The sequence below is a fragment of the Sander vitreus genome, chromosome 1, assembly GCF_031162955.1.
Source record: "Sander vitreus isolate 19-12246 chromosome 1, sanVit1, whole genome shotgun sequence".
NCBI classification, from domain to species: Eukaryota; Metazoa; Chordata; class Actinopteri; order Perciformes; family Percidae; genus Sander; species Sander vitreus.
This window is the reverse complement of record NC_135855.1, coordinates 35362744-35381324: the sequence shown is the minus strand read 5'-3', so window position 1 is coordinate 35381324 and position 18581 is coordinate 35362744. Positions and strand designations below refer to the sequence as shown.

General features: G+C 43.3%; 2 protein-coding genes across 3 annotated transcripts in view; one reads left to right on the top strand and one right to left on the bottom strand.

Moving 5' to 3' along the window:
* The window catches only part of LOC144520065 (cytochrome c oxidase subunit 5A, mitochondrial), a 353705-nt gene that overhangs the window by 16917 nt on the left and 318207 nt on the right, over positions 1–18581 (top strand). The gene's annotated exons all lie outside the window — the stretch shown is intronic.
* lrp4 (low density lipoprotein receptor-related protein 4) overlaps positions 1–18581 on the bottom strand; it is a 143915-nt gene that overhangs the window by 7773 nt on the left and 117561 nt on the right. Inside the window, exons 17-37 of one of the 2 annotated variants that reach the window (XM_078253656.1) lie at positions 18072–18280; positions 17500–17581; positions 17271–17376; positions 16979–17180; positions 16549–16738; positions 15408–15539; positions 14821–14961; positions 14650–14736; positions 14394–14565; positions 12366–12528; positions 9573–9798; positions 8248–8551; positions 7409–7627; positions 7026–7160; positions 5468–5576; positions 4986–5178; positions 3623–3736; positions 3086–3197; positions 2343–2404; positions 1145–1232; positions 864–1005 (exon numbers count right to left, since the gene is read on the bottom strand). In XM_078253656.1, the coding sequence (XP_078109782.1) occupies positions 864–1005; positions 1145–1232; positions 2343–2404; positions 3086–3197; positions 3623–3736; positions 4986–5178; positions 5468–5576; positions 7026–7160; positions 7409–7627; positions 8248–8551; positions 9573–9798; positions 12366–12528; positions 14394–14565; positions 14650–14736; positions 14821–14961; positions 15408–15539; positions 16549–16738; positions 16979–17180; positions 17271–17376; positions 17500–17581; positions 18072–18280 (3188 nt within the window). The remainder of the gene's footprint in view (positions 1–863; positions 1006–1144; positions 1233–2342; positions 2405–3085; positions 3198–3622; positions 3737–4985; positions 5179–5467; positions 5577–7025; positions 7161–7408; positions 7628–8247; positions 8552–9572; positions 9799–12365; positions 12529–14393; positions 14566–14649; positions 14737–14820; positions 14962–15407; positions 15540–16548; positions 16739–16978; positions 17181–17270; positions 17377–17499; positions 17582–18071; positions 18281–18581) is intronic. The other variant, XM_078253665.1, reaches the window with a different exon arrangement.

The following is an 18581-nucleotide window of genomic DNA, read 5'->3' as shown; positions in this document are numbered from 1 at the left end:
AACTGTATTATTGTAATATTTGAAGTGGTATTGTGAATAAATAAATAAATAGACTAATAGTATGTCCTATTTCTAGCATGCACGCGTTTTCGGCGTGGCTAGGACCGCGCCTGAGACATGTGTGTCACGCAGGCAGTGTGCAAGCGCTAACCTGTTAACATGGGAGCCGAAATAAAAACGGACAAGCCACGCAGCTGACACACTCACGCCATGCAGCCAGTGTGCAGGAGCCCTTAATTAGCTTTGTAGCAACTCATTCGGCAATGGCTTGAATGTAACGGACGTTCATTAATATCAAAAAGTTACGCACCAAAGCTTTAACAAATCTATCCATACACCTCGATTCGTCGCCTGTTGAAATGTCAGTTTCACAACAAAAACCTTATTAAGTAGTATAAACACTGACGTGCTACCAATCACAGAGCTCTGAAACTGCACCAAAGAGAGAGATGGTTAATTTTGGACAGCAGGTTGCATGCAGTTAAGGACAGAAAAAGTGAAGGAAAACAAAGAAGCAGCAGAGAACACAACTCCTTCATGCGGCGTAACTACCTCTCCGCAGGACAAATGGGTCAAAAGATAAAGGGAGAGAGGGAGTTGTAGGGATGAGAGAGCTGCAGTGAGGAGAGAGAGGAGGAAGAAAAGATGAGCGCTGGTGTCTGTAACCTGCTCGTGTCACGTTACAATATTTCTACACAATCTATCAGACAAACAGTAGTCATTTGTCTTTGTGGTTACCAACCGTACACCTCCATAGTCTGTGATCATTCTATGGAATTGTCATGGATTCACCTTAAATCCATTCGTATATTAAACACAAAAATGTCCGTCGTTTTCACTTTAGTGTCCAGACTGTTCGTTACCTCTTTCTTATATCGAAGCTGGTTGTATATTGGAGGCTTTTGCGACGCCTCAATCTTGACCTCTTGTGTGGATGTCCGATACGAGGGATTACTGTAGGTCAGGTTGCTCACTCCCGGGTCAGCAAACTTTGACTTTTTATGTCTGTCAATAACAAACAGGAAGAAAACGGCACATTACTTAGTAAATGAATCTATCCACTGTGTGTCCAATTTAAGTTAGTATACCCTGTGTTTAAGACCAGGGAGTAAGAAAATGAAGATGTGTCAAGCAGGGGACTGACCTGTAAATGATCAAAGCAGCAATGAGGATCAGAATAGCCAGGATGGTCAGAACTCCACCAATCACATAGCTGATATGAAGTCCTTCTCCTGCAACAGATGGCACAGATGTTAAAGAGTGGTGTGTTTACAGAGCAAGTGCAGGGGCTTTGCTTAAAATAACATTACAGACTATTTTTGGAAAAATGCAGTTCGCTGTCTTACGCAATTTCAGTTTCATCTCAGTACAGAGATAGTTCTGAAAGTGTTTAGCCTAGCTTATATCGTGTTTTTTCAGTCTATATCGACGACGTTTAGTTTCCGGTATTGTTCAGGTGCCGCCGGAAATTCCGCCTGACGTCCCTCATTTTCAGCCAGATGTCCGTCACCTTCCGCTTTCTTTGTGTTGGCATTTTAAACTCCGGTGGATTTCTGAGGACTATGGTTAACTGCTCCTCAGATCTCTGCAGGGTAAATCCAGACAGCTAGCTAGACTATCTGTCCGATCTGAGTTTTCTGTTGCACGACTAAAACAACTTTTGAATGTACACATGGTCCACCAAAACAAGTTCCTTCCCGAGGATATTTTGCAGAAGCACCGTCATTGTGTCCCGCACTAAGTGCCGGCCAAGACGATTGTGAATGTGTGTGATTGAGAGAGCTTGTGACTGGGAGGTCGTTGGTTCAATCCCCAGACCAACAGGATCAAATCTGGGTGGGGAAAGTCCCTCCCTCATTACCACCACTGAGGTGCCCTTGAGCAAGGCCCTTAACCTCCAACTGCTCCAGTGGAGCTGCTCAGTGGCCAGCAGATCAGACTGAGCTTCCAGGTATGAATGTTTAACTGTGTGAATGTGATCAGGGTGTTCCTGCAAAAAAGAGGCTGCCTCTCAGTGAACCTTACCTGAATAAATATAAAAAATTTAAAATTGTGCTTCTCCTACTACCTCAACACTGAATGAACAACGTCCTGAGTGACAGTTGTATGACTGCGGCAGCAGTAGCAGCAGTAGTTTCCCCCTGCTTCCAGTCTTTGGGCTAAGCTAGGGTAAACACATCCTGTACCTATCTTTGTACTTGACACACATGGATAAAATGAATACATTGCTTTTTTACTGTGGGTAAGATGGTAAATGTGAAGTTTCCCAAATGTCAGACTGTTCCTTGAAAACTGAATGCAGTGTGCATACCAATAAGGAGAGAACCTTTCCATGTACTGACCGTGAGGAGCCGTCACCACGTTGCTCAAGCAGCCTTCTACGTTTAGGTTCTTGTCAGTGCAGCTGTAAAAAAGTAAGACAGAAACCCGGCTTGAGAAGAGAACTTTACTTAATATTAGCTTTAATGGGCTTATGAAGTTATAACATTATTCGTTTTTCCTGAAGATAACTCTCTGTAGAGCCTTTGGGGGAAAAAAAACCTGTGAGCTTCTGTAGTATTACTGCTGGTTGAAAAATCTCATTGTGTATTCTGTTGTAGATGAACACTTACATAATGCTCCTCTATGGAATGAGAACATTGTCAAACTTCTTTAAAAGGCTTAAGAGCACTCAATTATTTTTCCTGAGCGAGGACATGCAACTTCACTTCTCCAATTATTGCAATTACTTATAATGTAGCTCTTCAAATTAGATGAACAAAGTTGAAAAGAAGTACACGAAACAGAAAATCCGGCAGCATCTTGTGCCGACAGCATGCTGGTATTTGAAATAGTTTAAAAAACGAGAGTCATGCGTGGAATTTCGAAAGCAATGATACCGACATACTTGGCAGAGGAACAAGTCTACTACTGTGTTTCTCAGTGGGATGATGTGAATGCACTCCGAGATACGTCGAACAGGGTAAAGTTATTCATTACATTTGGTTTCATTACATTTTGGAGCAATTACAGTAACTAATCACTTCAAAAAGGAGCTTTTCTGTAGAAAAAGAAAACAGCTATTGAAATGGACAACCAGACGTACTTGACCCGCGATGGTCCTCCATGTGGAGTGTCTGTTGGAGCTTTGGGGATCTTGTTGGGGACAGGAGTGCTGCTGGTTCCCCTGGCAGGAGAGGTGGGGACGTAACCTGAAACTGATAAACACATGCACATTAGAACCTGAGTGGAACATACCGATTTCATATTAGGTAGTTTTTGGTTATTTAGATATTTTAGATGTTCTCGTGCACCCTTATTTCTTTATTAATATATATTGTTAGCTACATTTTAACCTGGGATAACTGTGGTGAGGATAATCCTACTATTACTTTAAGAACTATTTTGTATATATTTGTCTCTGTTTCGGTATTTAATGTTTATTATTATTGTTTAATATGTTTGTTTGTATGTATGCACCCAATCGCCAAGGCAAATTCCATGTAGTTCCACTACTGTGGCAATAAACTGCTTTCTTTTGATGAACATTTGTTATTGGCCAAGTATATAGGATTCGGGCAAAAATATGCAAACACGTTAGCGCATAGAACAGTCACAGTGCACAATCAAAGTGGTCACTCACTGGTGGAGCAGGGTCGTCCATCTGGTTCATCAGGGCAGGCACACACAAAACTGTTGGTCTTGGCAAAGCAGAGGTGAGTGCAGCCGCCATTGTTCACCCCACAGAGATTGGTCCCTAAATGAGAGGAGATGGAACATTCACAACTGGCACCAAACAGACCGAGTGGTTTGTTTTTAATGTCAGGCGGACAGTGTGTCCTCCTTTAAGTTTGGTTTATTTCAGTCTGTTACAAACTGAATTGCAATTCAAACTAATTGCAAGAGGCTACCTACTTTTTTCCATTTATCAAATTACATAAACGAAGCTCAAACAAATCCATCATGTTTAGCTAATTAACATTAAAGTGGTCTTGCTTACCGGATGTACAGTGCGGGTATAAAACCTGACATCCGTGAGAGGAATTCTCCTCCTCTACTGCTATCTCTGCTAGCTATTTTGTAAGTGCACTGTTGCTGCATCTGGGACTTAGGGCCGCACAAGCTGACTGTGACTGGTTAAAAGAAATACAAACAACTCAGAGTGTTCCCCCCCCCTCACCCCCTATACAAGAATGTTAACTCATGCAGCCAGACCATACTCCAGTGCTACCACAGCGCTGTGGAGATACTGTAGGTTTGGCAATGCAAGACTAACATTAGAGTGACTGGAATTAGATTTATTCTGACCACCCCTGCAGCAAAAACCTTTCTCATGCCAGACGAAAGGTTATTAAACAAACGTCTGTCCAATTAAAAAGCTTCTTGTAAATCCATGTGACTTCTAATTAAAAGTGTTGGCTCATTTTCACAGGGAGACAAAGAAACAAACACATCTGATTTGGTTCATTCTCACTTTAAGAGATACTGAGATACTGATACTGATCATTTTTGAACATTTTCAAAATATTGTGTTATTACAGAGGCTGACAAAAACCATTCAGTCTAACATATACACAGGGTCACAGATATTCTGATGCTTGCGCACGCTTACACTAAACATGCACGCTGATAATGTAATCATGCAAAGTAGAAATATTTTCAACTCATGCTAATCACTAGTGCTTATACTGACAGACCAAATTGGATAACCACATAGCACTGAGTTACTAAATATGAATATCAAATATTCAGATCAAATTAGAGTAATTTCTAATCAGGATAATAATACAGTGGTTAAAAAAAAACTGACTAGAGTTGCGACACGCTCTGTACCTGCGTTCATTGGCTGCTATATTTCAAGCTTGCGCATCCAAATCAGCCTCTGCTGCTGCAGCAGCACTTTTCCATAGTAACACTTGTGTGCATCAGCGTCCCCACAGATAACATAGTGAGGTCTTTGTTGTGTCCCATGTCAGCTGGAGGTGGCAGAAGAAAAGCATCCCTACCTGTCTGTCTGTGAGGCGATACCACTATAATGTCCATGAGGCCCTCCACGTTGGCCAGCACGGTTTCCTTGTTACGGCCGGTGTGTTTGTCCACCCGCTGGATGGACTTAGTCTGCCAGTCCGTCCAGTAGATCCAGCGGTCTTGCTGCGAGAGTCGGGAGAAAGGAGTTAGAGGGGAGGACACCGGCTTCAACTGGGGAAACGAGGGAGAAGAAGAGAAGAGAGGAAAAACACAGACAAGGAGAAGGGGGATGGGAGGAAGAAAGGGAAGGGGAGGAAGAAAAATGAGGGTCAGAGTGGAAGAGAAGTGGAAGAAATGGTTAAGTCGAATGAGTTCAGCATGAGTTGGGGGACGGAGAGACGACCAGTGAGAGTCACACGGTGAGCCGATGAGTGAAAGAGAGCAGGTGAGTGGAGGTGGCAGCCAGGAGGAAGGGTCAGCCCAGTGATTGACAGCAAGGTGAGGAGGGGTAAGGGGGTACCTGTGTGAGGGCGAACGGGTGGGACACCGGGCTGACGAGGACCTGACGCAGTTTCCCGTTCAGGTCTGAACTCTCTATCCTGTCCAAGTGCGCGTCCACCCAGAAAATCCTGCAGAAAACATCAGATTCATAAATACATTTCTGTCCATACATACACACTGTGCATGCCTTCTGACTGCACCGTAAAAACAAGAGTTTAAACTCTGAGGCTGTTAAGGCTAAATACACACAGGAAAACACAACTGCTGGATGGATTAAAAGTAGAGAGACACATTTGCTTGTTATTTTTGTATTTATTTTTTACATCGTTACCACTAGTGGGACAAGGTTCTACGTACATGATCAGAGTTGGCTCAACATTCAGCAGTCTAAGCTCAACTCCTTTGTATCACATACTGTATATTAGTGCTGTCAGTTAAACGCATTATTTTAACGGCGTAAATTTTTTTATCGCGATATTAATGTTCTTTTTGGCATAGCAAACTTTGTAGTTTTTTTCACATGCTGTTGCAACAACTAGTAACGTTAGAAAAACTACAACGCCACACCGGATCCAGCTAAACCGGAAACAAAACAACAGGCACGCCGCACACACTTGTTTGGGCTTCCGAGCCGGCCAAAGAGTAGTAGGCTAACGTTACGTTTTGAGTGGACGGCGAGCGCGAGACGCCGAAATGGATGCCAATAAGATTCTGAATGGAAGGTTTACTTTTTAAAAGTTGCCAAATGGTTCCATTGACAAGACCAAAGTGATCTGTGTGTCATGTTGTTGTGAACTGAGCTATCATCGCAGCACTTCCAGTCTGAAATACCACTTGATGGCCAAGCACACAGCTGATGCGAATTCTCCGCCAAGCCAATCCACTTTTCCATGTTGATAAGAGCATTAAAATGAGAATAGATAAAAATATGCGATTAATTGCGAGTTAACTATGACATTAATGCGATTAATCGCATATATATTTTAAATATTTTAATCGTTTGGCAGCACTACTGTGTGTGTGTGTATATATATATATATATAAATAAAAGTGAAACCTTCATAATATCTATCCATCCATCGCCATCAGCTTATCCGGGGTCAGGTCGTGGGGGCAGCAGCTCCAGCAGGGGACCCCAAACTTCCCTTTCCACATTAGCCAGCTCTAAATGGGGGATCCCGAGGCGTTCCCAGGCCAGGTTGGAGATATAATCTCTCCACCTAGTCCTGGGTCTTCCCCGAGGCCTCCTCCCAGCTGGACGTGCCTGGAACACCTCCCTAGGGAGGCGCCCAGGGGGCATCCTTACCAGATGACCAAACCACCTCAAGTGGCTCCTTTTGACGCAAAGGAACAGCGGCTCTATTTTGAGTTCCTCACGGATGACTGGGCTTCTCACCCCATCTCTAAGGGAGACGCCAGCCACCCTCCTGAGGAAACCCATTTTGGACATTTGTACCTGGGATCTCATTTTTTGAAGGAGTTCAAGTAGCATACTATCTATTCTAATTTAATTTAAAAAGGCTCTTGTGTGGAAAAAAAGTTAGCTCCTTGGACAGACATGTCTCTCTCTCACTGACCTTCGTGTGTCGTAGTCTAGTGTGAGACCGTTGGGCCAGCCCAGGTCGGTGTTGATCAGAACCTTTCGGTCCGAGCCGTCCAAGTGAGATCGCTCAATCTTTGCGATGTGACCCCAGTCAGTCCAGAACAGGAACCTGCAGAGACGAGGCGAACTGGTGAGGAGACCTTCTACTGTACATAGTTGAATAAATTCCAAACTAAAACAAATAACTCTTTACAATGTTTGCTTTCTTTCTGCTAATATTGCGCTTTTCTTCTGCTAACGTCAGCATAGTTTATTATCTGGCTAAGACAAGGCTGCAAAGAATTCTGTTTCTGTTCTAGCTTTTAAATCAAAACCTACATTTTTAATTTGAGGGTGGAACCCGGTCCCCTCTCTTACCCTTTGCTTGGGAACACTGCGATGGCTCGGGGTTCGTCCAAACTGTTGTTGACCAGGACTTTGCGGCTCGTTCCATCCAGGCGGGCAACCTCGATAGTGTTGCGCCCGGTGTCGGTCCAGTACATGTTCCTGGCCACCCAGTCTACAGCCAGCCCATCTGTGGTCTTCAGGCCCTGGCTGATCACCGTCTCCATGCCACTGCCGTCTAGGTTTGCACGCCTACAGGACAAAGTAAAGGGTGGACACCATATAATAATCCTGATAATACCGGTAAATACACTGGCCATGGTCTTAATGTCAGCATTGGTTTAGTTATTGGGAGTTTAAGATACATTTGAAAGGATAAAGGGATTCCTCAAAGTAGTTTTAATATAGAAGTGTATTTTCAATCTCATTGTCATACTTTTTCCTTCCTCTACAAAACTCAAATAAATAACACACTTTTTCATTTACGCACAGCAAATGTAACACAAAGGCTTTTACAAGATTATTTTTTGGGGCTTTTCCCTTTATTCGATAGTGACAGTGGATAGGCAGGAAAGGGGGAGAGAAAGAGAGGGGATGACACGATGCAAAGCGCCGCAGGTCGGATTCGAACCTGGGCCGCTGCAAAGGACTCAGCCTACATGGGGCACACGCTCTTCCTGGGTGAGCCAGAGGCCGCCCCACAAAGGCAAAATTCATCCAGAATCTGTATTTGTTTCTGTTATCTACTGTATTTTTAAACCTCTGACAATAGCTAACCTTGATTCATTCAGATATTCATAAAATCATAATTTATGTAATCAAAAGCTTAAACATAAATGGCAAGAGCGCGTAGGCATTGTGTGCGTTCGCACCTTATAACATCCAGGGTGACATCGGTGTAGTACAGTTTTCCGTCCACGCTGTCATAGTCCAGTGAGATGACGTTGTGCAGCTCGGGCACCGGTACGTGCACATCGGTGTGGTCGTTGGTGTCGAGGGAGATTCTCCGCACACTGACGCGGTTGGAGAAGAGCAGGAACGACTCTGGGGAGTCGTCACACGACCTGCCGTCTCCCTTGAGCAGGATGCCGGTGGGACAGGCGCAGGATGTATCATTGGGACGAGGCAGGCACAGGTGGGTGCAGCCCCCGTTCCTCCTGCCACACTTATTAAAACCTGAAGAGGCCAGAGACAGGTGTAATTGATGTAAAGAGATAGGAGGTGCACGCACGCACGCACGCACACGAGGCAATGTATAATTACTTGTCAATCACCCAGTGAGCTACACATACCACAATCAACAGAAGCTATATTTAGGATCATCATGTAGGGATACCAAAAATAGCGTAACAAAGGCCACTGAGCAAATCTAAAATGTAGGAAGATGTTTGATCAGCTGTGAAACTGAAACACATTGTGTAGAGCAGGTCATGAGACTAAAAGATGGAAATAAAGGAAATGAGCAGTATAAATAGATTTTTTTTCAAGATAGAACATTTTTTTTTCCATGAGGGAGCAGGGCTTTTTCAATTGCACCCTATAATAGTATCACATTTAATCTACTGTTAGCTGCTGGTGTTACCGTGTTACTTGTTTAGTATGTTTTTTGTTTTTTATGTTTTGCTCCTTCACCTGCTTTTATTGTAAAGTGTCTCTGAGTACTTTGAAAAGCGCTATTATTATTATTATTATTACTACCAGTCACACAGCAGACAGTTATGTGTGTACTAATTGCTGCTGAGTGCAAAGGCAACACAGTGTTTTTTTTTTTTTTAGCACAGGTAGTCTTATTACATTCATACAGCAACAACATCTCAGACCTGAACGATGGAGCCGTCACACGCCTCGCCCTCACCGTTGTCAATGACACCAATCACCCTCTATATCCACACTTTACACTGCTGCCATCTGGCTGCAGATACAGGACTCTGAGGTGCAGAAGGACTCGCTTTGGCAGAAGAGTTGTCGCTTCTGCCATAGCACTGCTGAACAAACTATCTCGCTGACTCTGTATAGATCCGGTGTCGGTGTCTTAATGTGGTTGTTTCTAAGTGTCTCTGTATCTGTCTTTATGTCTGTTGATGTATGAAACAGACTGTGATTTCAAATCTCCCTCATGGGACAATACAATCTAATCTAATTTATCCTATCTATCTATCCTATCTATCGAGGTCTTTATGGTCCTCAGCAGACTCACCCAGTGGCCTCTCCCGGTCCACAGCCTGGATGTCCATCAGGCCCGGCAGGTTGGCTCGCACCGTGATGGTGTTGGTCCCGGTGTTCTTGTCAGCTCGCTGGATGCTGCGGCTCTGCCAGTCGGTCCAGTAGATGTGGGACCCCAGCAGGGTTAAACCGTATGGGTGCTGGACTGGAGTCACCAGGGTGTGGCGATTCTGCCCGTTCAGGTCGGCCGCCTCAATGCGCTGCAGAGGACCGAAGAGATGAGGGGGATTACCACCATGACTCCATAATGTCTGATGTCTTTCATCTCAAACGCATTTACGTTTTAGCGTTTAGCCATTTAACCTTTATATCTCTACTGATATCTATACACTTTAGAGATCTTTGTTATGCCTTGTCTGTTTTTAATTAATATGGTGCATCTTTATGAATCTAATAGCCTTTTCTTTGGAGTGTAAAAATATATTTTACTATTAAGGCTTGTGTTTACTTCATTGGGTTGTTTTTTTCTCACTGTGAAGCCAAACAGTGCTATACAGATAAATATTAGTGTTATTAATATGTTTGTTACAGTTCCTCTGATCCAGAGTGACTTACAATGAGTGTAACAGCAGAAGAAAGTTAAAGCTATGGTGTGTAGTTTCTGTCTCCCCCATGAGGAATTCTAAGTAATGACAACAAAACTGTCGGCGCAACCACATGATACAGGCCTTCCGTGATCCCGCACCACCAAAGATCATATAGAAGAGCTCCATGCAGAGGCCCGAAATGCTTTTAAAAAATGGGCTGAGTCAGGCAAAAGCAGGCATGGCCCCTTGTTTGAAAATAAGAAATGCACTAATGCTAGATTTAAATATGCACTTGCACTATATTAAAAGAAATGAAAACATTATGAGGTCAGATTCACTGGCATGGAAGCTGAAAAAAAAAATAATGTTAATGACTTCTGGAAAGAAATAAAAACTATGAATAATTGCAAAACATCTCTCCCATCTAATATAGATGGTGTGAGTGGTCCTGATGAAATTTCACAGTTATGGCGGAAACAATATTATGAACTGTTAAACTGTGTTAAAAAGTAATCTGTTTGTAGTGGATAATGTAGAGTTTAATGATGACTTTAATTGACTGCTAGAGTCAATGAAGCAATATTGAAGTTAAGAGATAAGGCCTGTGGTCTGGATAGTATTTCAGCTGAACATCTTAAACTTGCCAGTAAGAAACTGTGCCCTCTGGTAGCTATGTGCTACACAGGTTTTTTTGTTCATGGAGCGTTACCTGATTCAATGCTCTCTGTTGTGCTAGTACCAGTTATTAAAGATAAAGTGGGGAAGCTGAGCAGCTCAGATAATTACAGGCCAATAGCTCTGGCCAGTGTTATGTCCAAAGTGCTGGAGACAGTTCTATTGTGTAGACTTGAGAGGTATGTCCTGTCTGACAACCACCAGTCCTACTGATAACCAATTTGGTTTTAAAAGAAAGCATGGCACTGATTTATGTATTTTTGCACTAAAGGGAATTTTAGATAAATATAATAGGCAAAATTCCACAATGTTCATGTGCTTCACTGATGCTTCTAAAGCATTCGATCGCGTTAATCATGAGAAATTCTTTTTAAAATTGGGGTCCCTGGATTTTTAATAAGAATCTTGGTTTATTGGTACTCGCATCAGACAATGAGAGTGAGATGGGGGAATGTTACATCTGTCCCCTTCCAAGTGACCAATGGTGTCCGCCAGGGCGGAATTCTGTCTCCTTTTCTTTTTAATATGTATATGAATGATTTGTCTGATTTTAAATGCATGTGGTACAGGTTGTAGGGTTGGTGACTCACTAATTAATCACCTTATGTACGCAGATGATGTGGTCATTTTTTAGCCCATATAGTGCTGGTCTCCAACAGCTTTTGAGAATATGCACACAGTATGGTGCTGATTTTGATATAAAATACAATGCCAAAAAGAGTAAGATCATGATTATTAGAAGTAGAGACAGACTGTCTGAAGGTTGACAGACAGTCAACCTTCCCTGACTTCAATCTGTCTGGTACTGCACTTAGGGTGTGCAGTGAGATTACATATTTGGGCCATATTATTGCAAATGACCTGTCTGCTGATAAGGATATCTATAGGCAGCGTCGGAAGCTGTAAGCTCAAGCGAACATCCTGTGTCCTAAGTTTAGCATGTGCTCTGTATCTGTGAAGATCTCACTCTTCAGAGCGTATTGTACACCTTTGTATACTGCCTACCTGTGGTGTCGTTATAAGCAAGGCAGCATTAGACAACTCATAGTGGCTTATAATGACAGCATGAGGCTGCTGCTGAGAGCTCCAAGAAGCTCCAGTGCAAGCCATATGTTTGTCAGTGTTGGGGTACCTACCTGCTCTGCTGTTTTACCTAACCTGATGTATAGATTTATGTGTAGGGTATCTGAGTCAGAAATTGACTTGATCACAGTTTTAGCTAACCCTGTACGCAGCACGCTGGGTTTGAAATAAAGTTTATATTTCTTATAATAATGTAATTATCTTCACTTGATGACACCATTCTCCAAACATAGCCAAACTGAGAAATACAGAGAGAATTGTGTGGAGCTGGAAGTCTTAATTAGCTTTGTATCAACTCATTTGGAAATGGCATGAATGTAACGGACGGATTAATATAAAAAGGTGACGCACTAAAGCTTTAAATTCCAGGTCAATTAACATCACAAGTCCTTAGAAACACAGAGACCAGGGCCTTCGTCCCATTAGAATTTATGATTTGCGAGGTGAAAATTCATGCAAGTGTCGTTGGGTCACTGCATTACCTCAGTGTGAGCGTCGGCCCACAGTAACTGTGAGCCGGCCATGTCGATGGCCAGACCGTTGGGCCAGCCCAGGTTGTTGCTGATGAGGACCACGCGGTCTGAACCATCCATTGCTGAGCGTTCCAGCTTAGCGTGCTCTCCCCAGTCTGTCCAGTACATATAACTGGAGAAGAGAGAGGGAGAAAGAGAGAGAGGCACAGAGGTTTAAAGTCAGACAGAGTAAGAAGACTGAAAGTAGGACAGAGATAAGATGATGAGGACACGCTGGATCACCACACCAGCAAATATTACACATGAAGTTTGGACAACAAACAGACGTCCAGATGCTGTACAATCATTAGTTCAAGTTCAAACAACTTTATTTATCAAAAAATGGTCTAACGACCCAAAAAAAAACATTTACACATAAACAACAGACAGGATAATGTACACAGTTCAATTCAAGTTAAGAATAATGATAGAATGAATAAATAAATAAATAAATAAAGGTTCCCAGACAGCTGGAACACAAGCGGTACACACCTCAGGATAATAAAATAAGATGTTCATTCCAAGATAAGATAAAATAGATTTGATTGTCCCGAAGGAAATTTGTCTTGGACAAACAAACAATATCTGCTGTTTAAAGAATTCAAAACAACATAGTGTACATACATACACACACACACACACACACACACACACACACACACACACACATGGGGCCACGCCTGGGAGCTAGTTCAGGCAGCCAACTCGAGCTGCACCGCTGCACACACACGTGACATGCCTCACTCTTTGTATCTTTTACCAAACAAACCCCCTAAATTTGGCGGTCTATTTAAGCTGCACATTTCCCCATCTCTGCCTTGCCAATGCTGCTGCTGCCCTGCACCTGTATCGCTGCACGCTTTACGCCCCACCACCACCCCAGCATCCACCTGCAGGCTCCGGCCAGGGGGGAAAGCTACTGTATCATCACTCCCCAATGTCTCTTGTAAACCCAAACTGCGGGGAGTGATGAGGTCGGAGTCTGGCCGCCAAACACAATGTTCTGCTGTTACAATAAATATTTCAAACATGAGTTTGTCTGACTGAAATACATAAAGTACACAGACTGTTGCATCACTCTGCATGGACATGCCAGAGACTGCCACTAGCCAACAAAACTGCACACTGCTCGTTGTACAACACATCATAATAGTCGTCATAATATGTGCAGTAAGGGTAAGCCGCCTTTATCAACATAAAATCCTGGTAAAAGAAAAGTAAAAATGTACATGTGTGTGTTTACAAAAGAGACTATTGTCAAGGTTTAAAAGTCTGATAGCAGACGGAGCATTAGTGGTAATGATAATGAGCCTTCTTTCTCTCAAGAGCTAGAACAAAGGATACCAACTCTGTAATGTTAATAACTAGGATTGGGCATCGAGAACCGGTTCCAACTTGGAATCGTTTAAAAAATTATGATTCCATTGAAATCCTTTCTTTATTGGAATCGTTTGCGAAATGTGATTGTGAATACGATCAAATTAAAAATTTACTTCCAGGTGCTAGGTTGTGTTGCAGCCATGGACGTCGGACTGGGGGGAAAAAGGGGACTGAGTACCCAGTAATAAAATATGCTAGAATGAACAGCTGTGGATGCGGGGAGGGACCCATAGAAAATGCCTTTCTACAGGGCCCAGAAGTTTGTGCTACACCCCTGGTTGCAGCCATGGAGCACAGTATTTGTTATACGTTGAAAAAGCCCAGTAAAACTGTAAATCACCCTTGAATCAAAATAAAATGTTCCTCTTATCCGTAAAATAAGCATGTGCCCTTTTTTAACTCCACCCCTCAAAGAATCGGAATCGAGAATCGATCAAAAACTGAATTGAAAGGAAGAATCTGCATTGGGTTTAGAATAGTTAGAATTAAAACGATGCCCAACCCTATTAATAACATATTTCTCAGCGAATACTGACGTGAAAATCACAATTGAGTTTATTTAGAGATTTTTACCAAATGCTTTGAAAATAAAAAGCTGTCACGCTCTGGCAGCCTTACCCCATCTCATTGTAGAGGGCGATGGCTCGAGGGCTGTCCAGGTTTTGCCAGACGAGAACTTTCCTCATGGTTCCGTCCAGGTTGGCGACCTCGATGCGGTTGGTTCCCGTGTCCGTCCAGTAGATCTTCCTGCCAACAGCATCCACCGCCAGGCCATCAGTGGTCACCAACCCTACAAACAGAGGCAGAGATGGAGTTGTGACACTCTGACTGGCTGGAGTTAAACTGCATCGCACATGTCAGCCATCCTCCTCACCTGTAGATATGATGTCTTCTTGTGCTTTTCCGTTGATGTTGGATCTGCTGATTTTCTTCAGCGTACTGTCAGACCAATAGACTTTTCCTGCAGGAGGTGCCACATGCATATAGTAAGGACTCCATTTCTACATCACTTTCTTGTCTTTTTGAAACTTTAAGACATACAAACCTTCTTTGGGGTCGACCCCGATGGCGATGGTGTTTTTCATGGAGCTGTTGACAGCCAGAACCACATCAGCGAAGTAGGGGATATCCAAAGAAACCATCCTGATGTCCGTCCTCCGTGCAAAGATCAGGAAGCTGCTCATCCCTGCACACACACATCACACACACACATCAACACAGCCTTTCCCAGTCAGAATACAAAAGGGGGCATTAACCCCTTTGGAATCTACGCTGTTTTGGTGCAGTTGTCTCTCCTATTATTTGCAAACTTGTAAAATATATTTGTTAAGGGTTTTGTCGTTGCTTTTTTTGTATTTCCTTTTGAGATGAATATGTTGTAAGTTGTGGCACTCCTTTTCTCCTTCATGCTTTTGGTAATGCTAACATTAAGTATAATGTTGCATTGGAGGTCAACAAGTTACAGTAAATGTGGGATTACCCAGAGCCACATTTCAGCCTATGCTGCTATTTTAGCCTGCACCATGAAAACCATTAGCTTTAGCTACAAGTGGTTTCTTTTTGCACTGTAAACATGGATAAACAGACAACAATAACTGCATTATTTTTTACAGTGAAGACAAAGTTTCATACCAGGCGTGCAGGTCTTTCCATCCGTCTGCAGGTTGATCCCAGTGGGACAGGCACAGCTGGAGGCTTTGGGAGCAGGAGCCAGGAGACAGAGGTGGCTGCAACCTCCATTATTCACCGCACACGGGTTACGCACTACAGATGGAGACACACAACGCAAAAACTGCTCAGCCACTGTCCTACTTTCTGCCTTACCTCAGAGGCAAGGACTGGAAAGGGAATGGGAGAAATATGGGGCAAACAAAACAAAAACACACAATTCCCCTTATGGGAACATGGGAAAGCCCCTAACATCAGTGGGATCAGCGAGGTGTCAGTTTGGTATGAGCCCCTGAGGCTCTCTGCCCTCTCAGCCAGTAATCTGGGTTCAATTTACCTGGAATCCTCTCAGTGTCAGCAGAGACACGCGATCTGAGCTCTGAGAATAAGGGGCAAAAATCAGCAAAGTACAAAGTGACAGGAGGAGATTTTATCCTTTGTCACGCGGGACTGCACAAGTCCAACAAGACACGTTAAGTGTAGGGACATATTTTATATCTCTGTACTGCAGTGCACTGGATTTGAAATGTTTTAAATGTGTGTGAAGTGAACAGTTTTTAAAAGGTGTTTGTTCACATGCATTCTGGATGAACACAGTAGGACTCAAAGCCCTTTTTATACATAGACCTGCAATGCAGCAGGACAAAATACACGTTGACTGCCAAACTTTTCTGACCAATATTAAGATTAAAATCTTCTGACCAATATTAAGATTCAAATTGTGATTTTATTTCTGTAAGCTAAACTGCAGGCCTCTATGGGTAATATTATTATTTGCAGTACACATAATCACAAGCTTATTTATTGGTTTTGACATATGACTGAAAACTGCTTTGCACTTTTTACATAGCTCAGAACCCTGGAGGCCCATTAGTCAAGCATGGGCAAATAACAGTAATTAGCTACTACAAATGGCTAGAGTCCCTAACCGTTCATCAATTACAGCTGAAAGTCTGCAGTTAAACCTCGTAGTCAGGATCGTTTAATTCATTTCAGATCCAATGTGTTGCAGCACGAGACAAAACAATAAAAAAAAAAAAAGCGTCACTGTTCTACATGTACATGTGCACTTCAGTGTTGATCCAGCTTGTGGATGCACACAGACCTGTCTCGCGGTGTCGGTGGAACATGTGAATGTCCATGAGGTTCTCTAGGTTTTCGGCCAGTGTGAGTCGTCCCAAGCCGGTGAGTTTGTCAGCGCTCTGGATGCTCTTGGACTGCCAGTCTGTCCAGTACAGCTTGTCCTTGTGTACTGTCAGGCCAAAGGGGTGAGGCAGCTGGCTGCCAATCAAAACCTGCATGCAAAAACAGTAGCAGAGGTCTGGTGAGATCTGTAGACATTCCTAAACATTTACTCCAAGTGAACGGAAAATCTTGAAAACAAATGTCAACCATGGATGAACAATTCATCAAATTGTTGCTAACAAAATACATGCAAATGACACACTCTATTTAAATGTTAACTTTAAATAATTTCTCAAACAAATCAGCACGAAGACATTAGCGTTGTGAGAATAAAATGAAACACTCTTTACCTGTCGGTCAGAACCATCAAAGTTGCCAAATTCAATAGTCTTCATGCCAGCGTCGGCCCAGTACAGGCGTTTGGTCTCGTAGTCAATGGCGAGCCCGTTGGGCCAAGTCAGATTAGATGAGATGATGACGATGCGACTGGAGGCGTCCATTCCTGCACGCTCAATCTTTGGGTTGGCACCCCAGTCCGTCCAGTACATGAAACTATGGAGAAAGAGAAAAACGAATGAGAACGAATGAGAGGGACATGCAAAGTTCAGCTTCATATGTTTTAACCTTTTTTAGTCATCTCACCCTCCGATTGGGTCGACGACAATGTCCCTGGGCCGGTCCAGGTTCTCCCATATCAGCACAGTCCGCATGCTCCCATCGGCATTAGAAACCTCGATACGATCCGTACCTGAGGAACCAAAGACCGACACGACTGGTTGAAATCCAAGAGCACACGCTGTCAGGCAGGTGATTGCACATAGTACGTCAGAAACATTATTTGATGTGACAGAATGTGAATAAAGTTGCATACCAGCATCGGTCCAGTAGAGCTTGTTGGTCACCCAGTCAATCGCCAAACCTGCTGGGCTCTCCAGACTGGTGTCCACCACCACCTGGAGAAACAGGGACAACAAACATTTGAATCCCCCCCAGTTCTTAGTCTTCTCCAGAGCATGAATTGCTGTTGCACTTTCACATCAGCCCCAGTAGATGGCAGTATTGCATAAACTTAAACCCTGCTGCTCCCATCTGTGTAGTCTGGGACAAATGAGAAATGGGAGTTTAGTCTGGTGGCAGCTGTAGCTCAGGTGGTAAAGCAGTCGCCTACCAATCGGGAGATTGATGATTCTGTCCCATATCAAAGTGTCCTTGGGCAAGACACTGAACCCCGAATTGCTCCCAATGCTGCGTCGTCGGTGTGTGAATGTTTATCGGATGAGCAGGTGGCACCTTGTACAGCAGCCTCGGCCACATGTGTATGAATGTGTGTGAATGGTTCCTCTACTATGTAAAAGCACTTTGAGTAGTCGTTAAGACTAGAAAAGCGCTATAGAAATACAATCCATTTACATTTAGTCCAGTCCGACTGTGGATGTCACTGACCTCCTGCTTGGTGCCGTTCCAAAGCGCTCTGTTAATGGAGTCGGTGGTGACGTCCGTCCAGTATAGGTAGCCGTCTTTGGCGTCCCAGTCCAGCGCCACGGCATTGCGCACGTCAGCAAGAGGGATGACATCATCGGACATGTCCTCTGTATCGAAGCTGATTCGTCGGATGTCCGTCCTTCGGGCAAAAAGCAGGAACTTGTCAAGACCTGATTAAAGACCAAAGGTCTTCTGTCAGTCTTCTAGGTTTAACAGTGGGGTCAACAGTGAACACAGCAAAACAGCACTAACACACAGACAACTAGCAGCCCAATTTAGGAATATCGTAAAATCACAACCCTTCCTCTAACATAATTGTCTAAAATTATGATAATAAAATGTAAATGTTTTTATGACTACAGGGTGTGTGGATGTCACATAGTTCTATTTCAGGCAATGCAACTGTCACAGGGTAGTGAAAAACTGAAAAGGATTCATTAAAAACATTGCCAAAATAAAGTTAATTCTAGT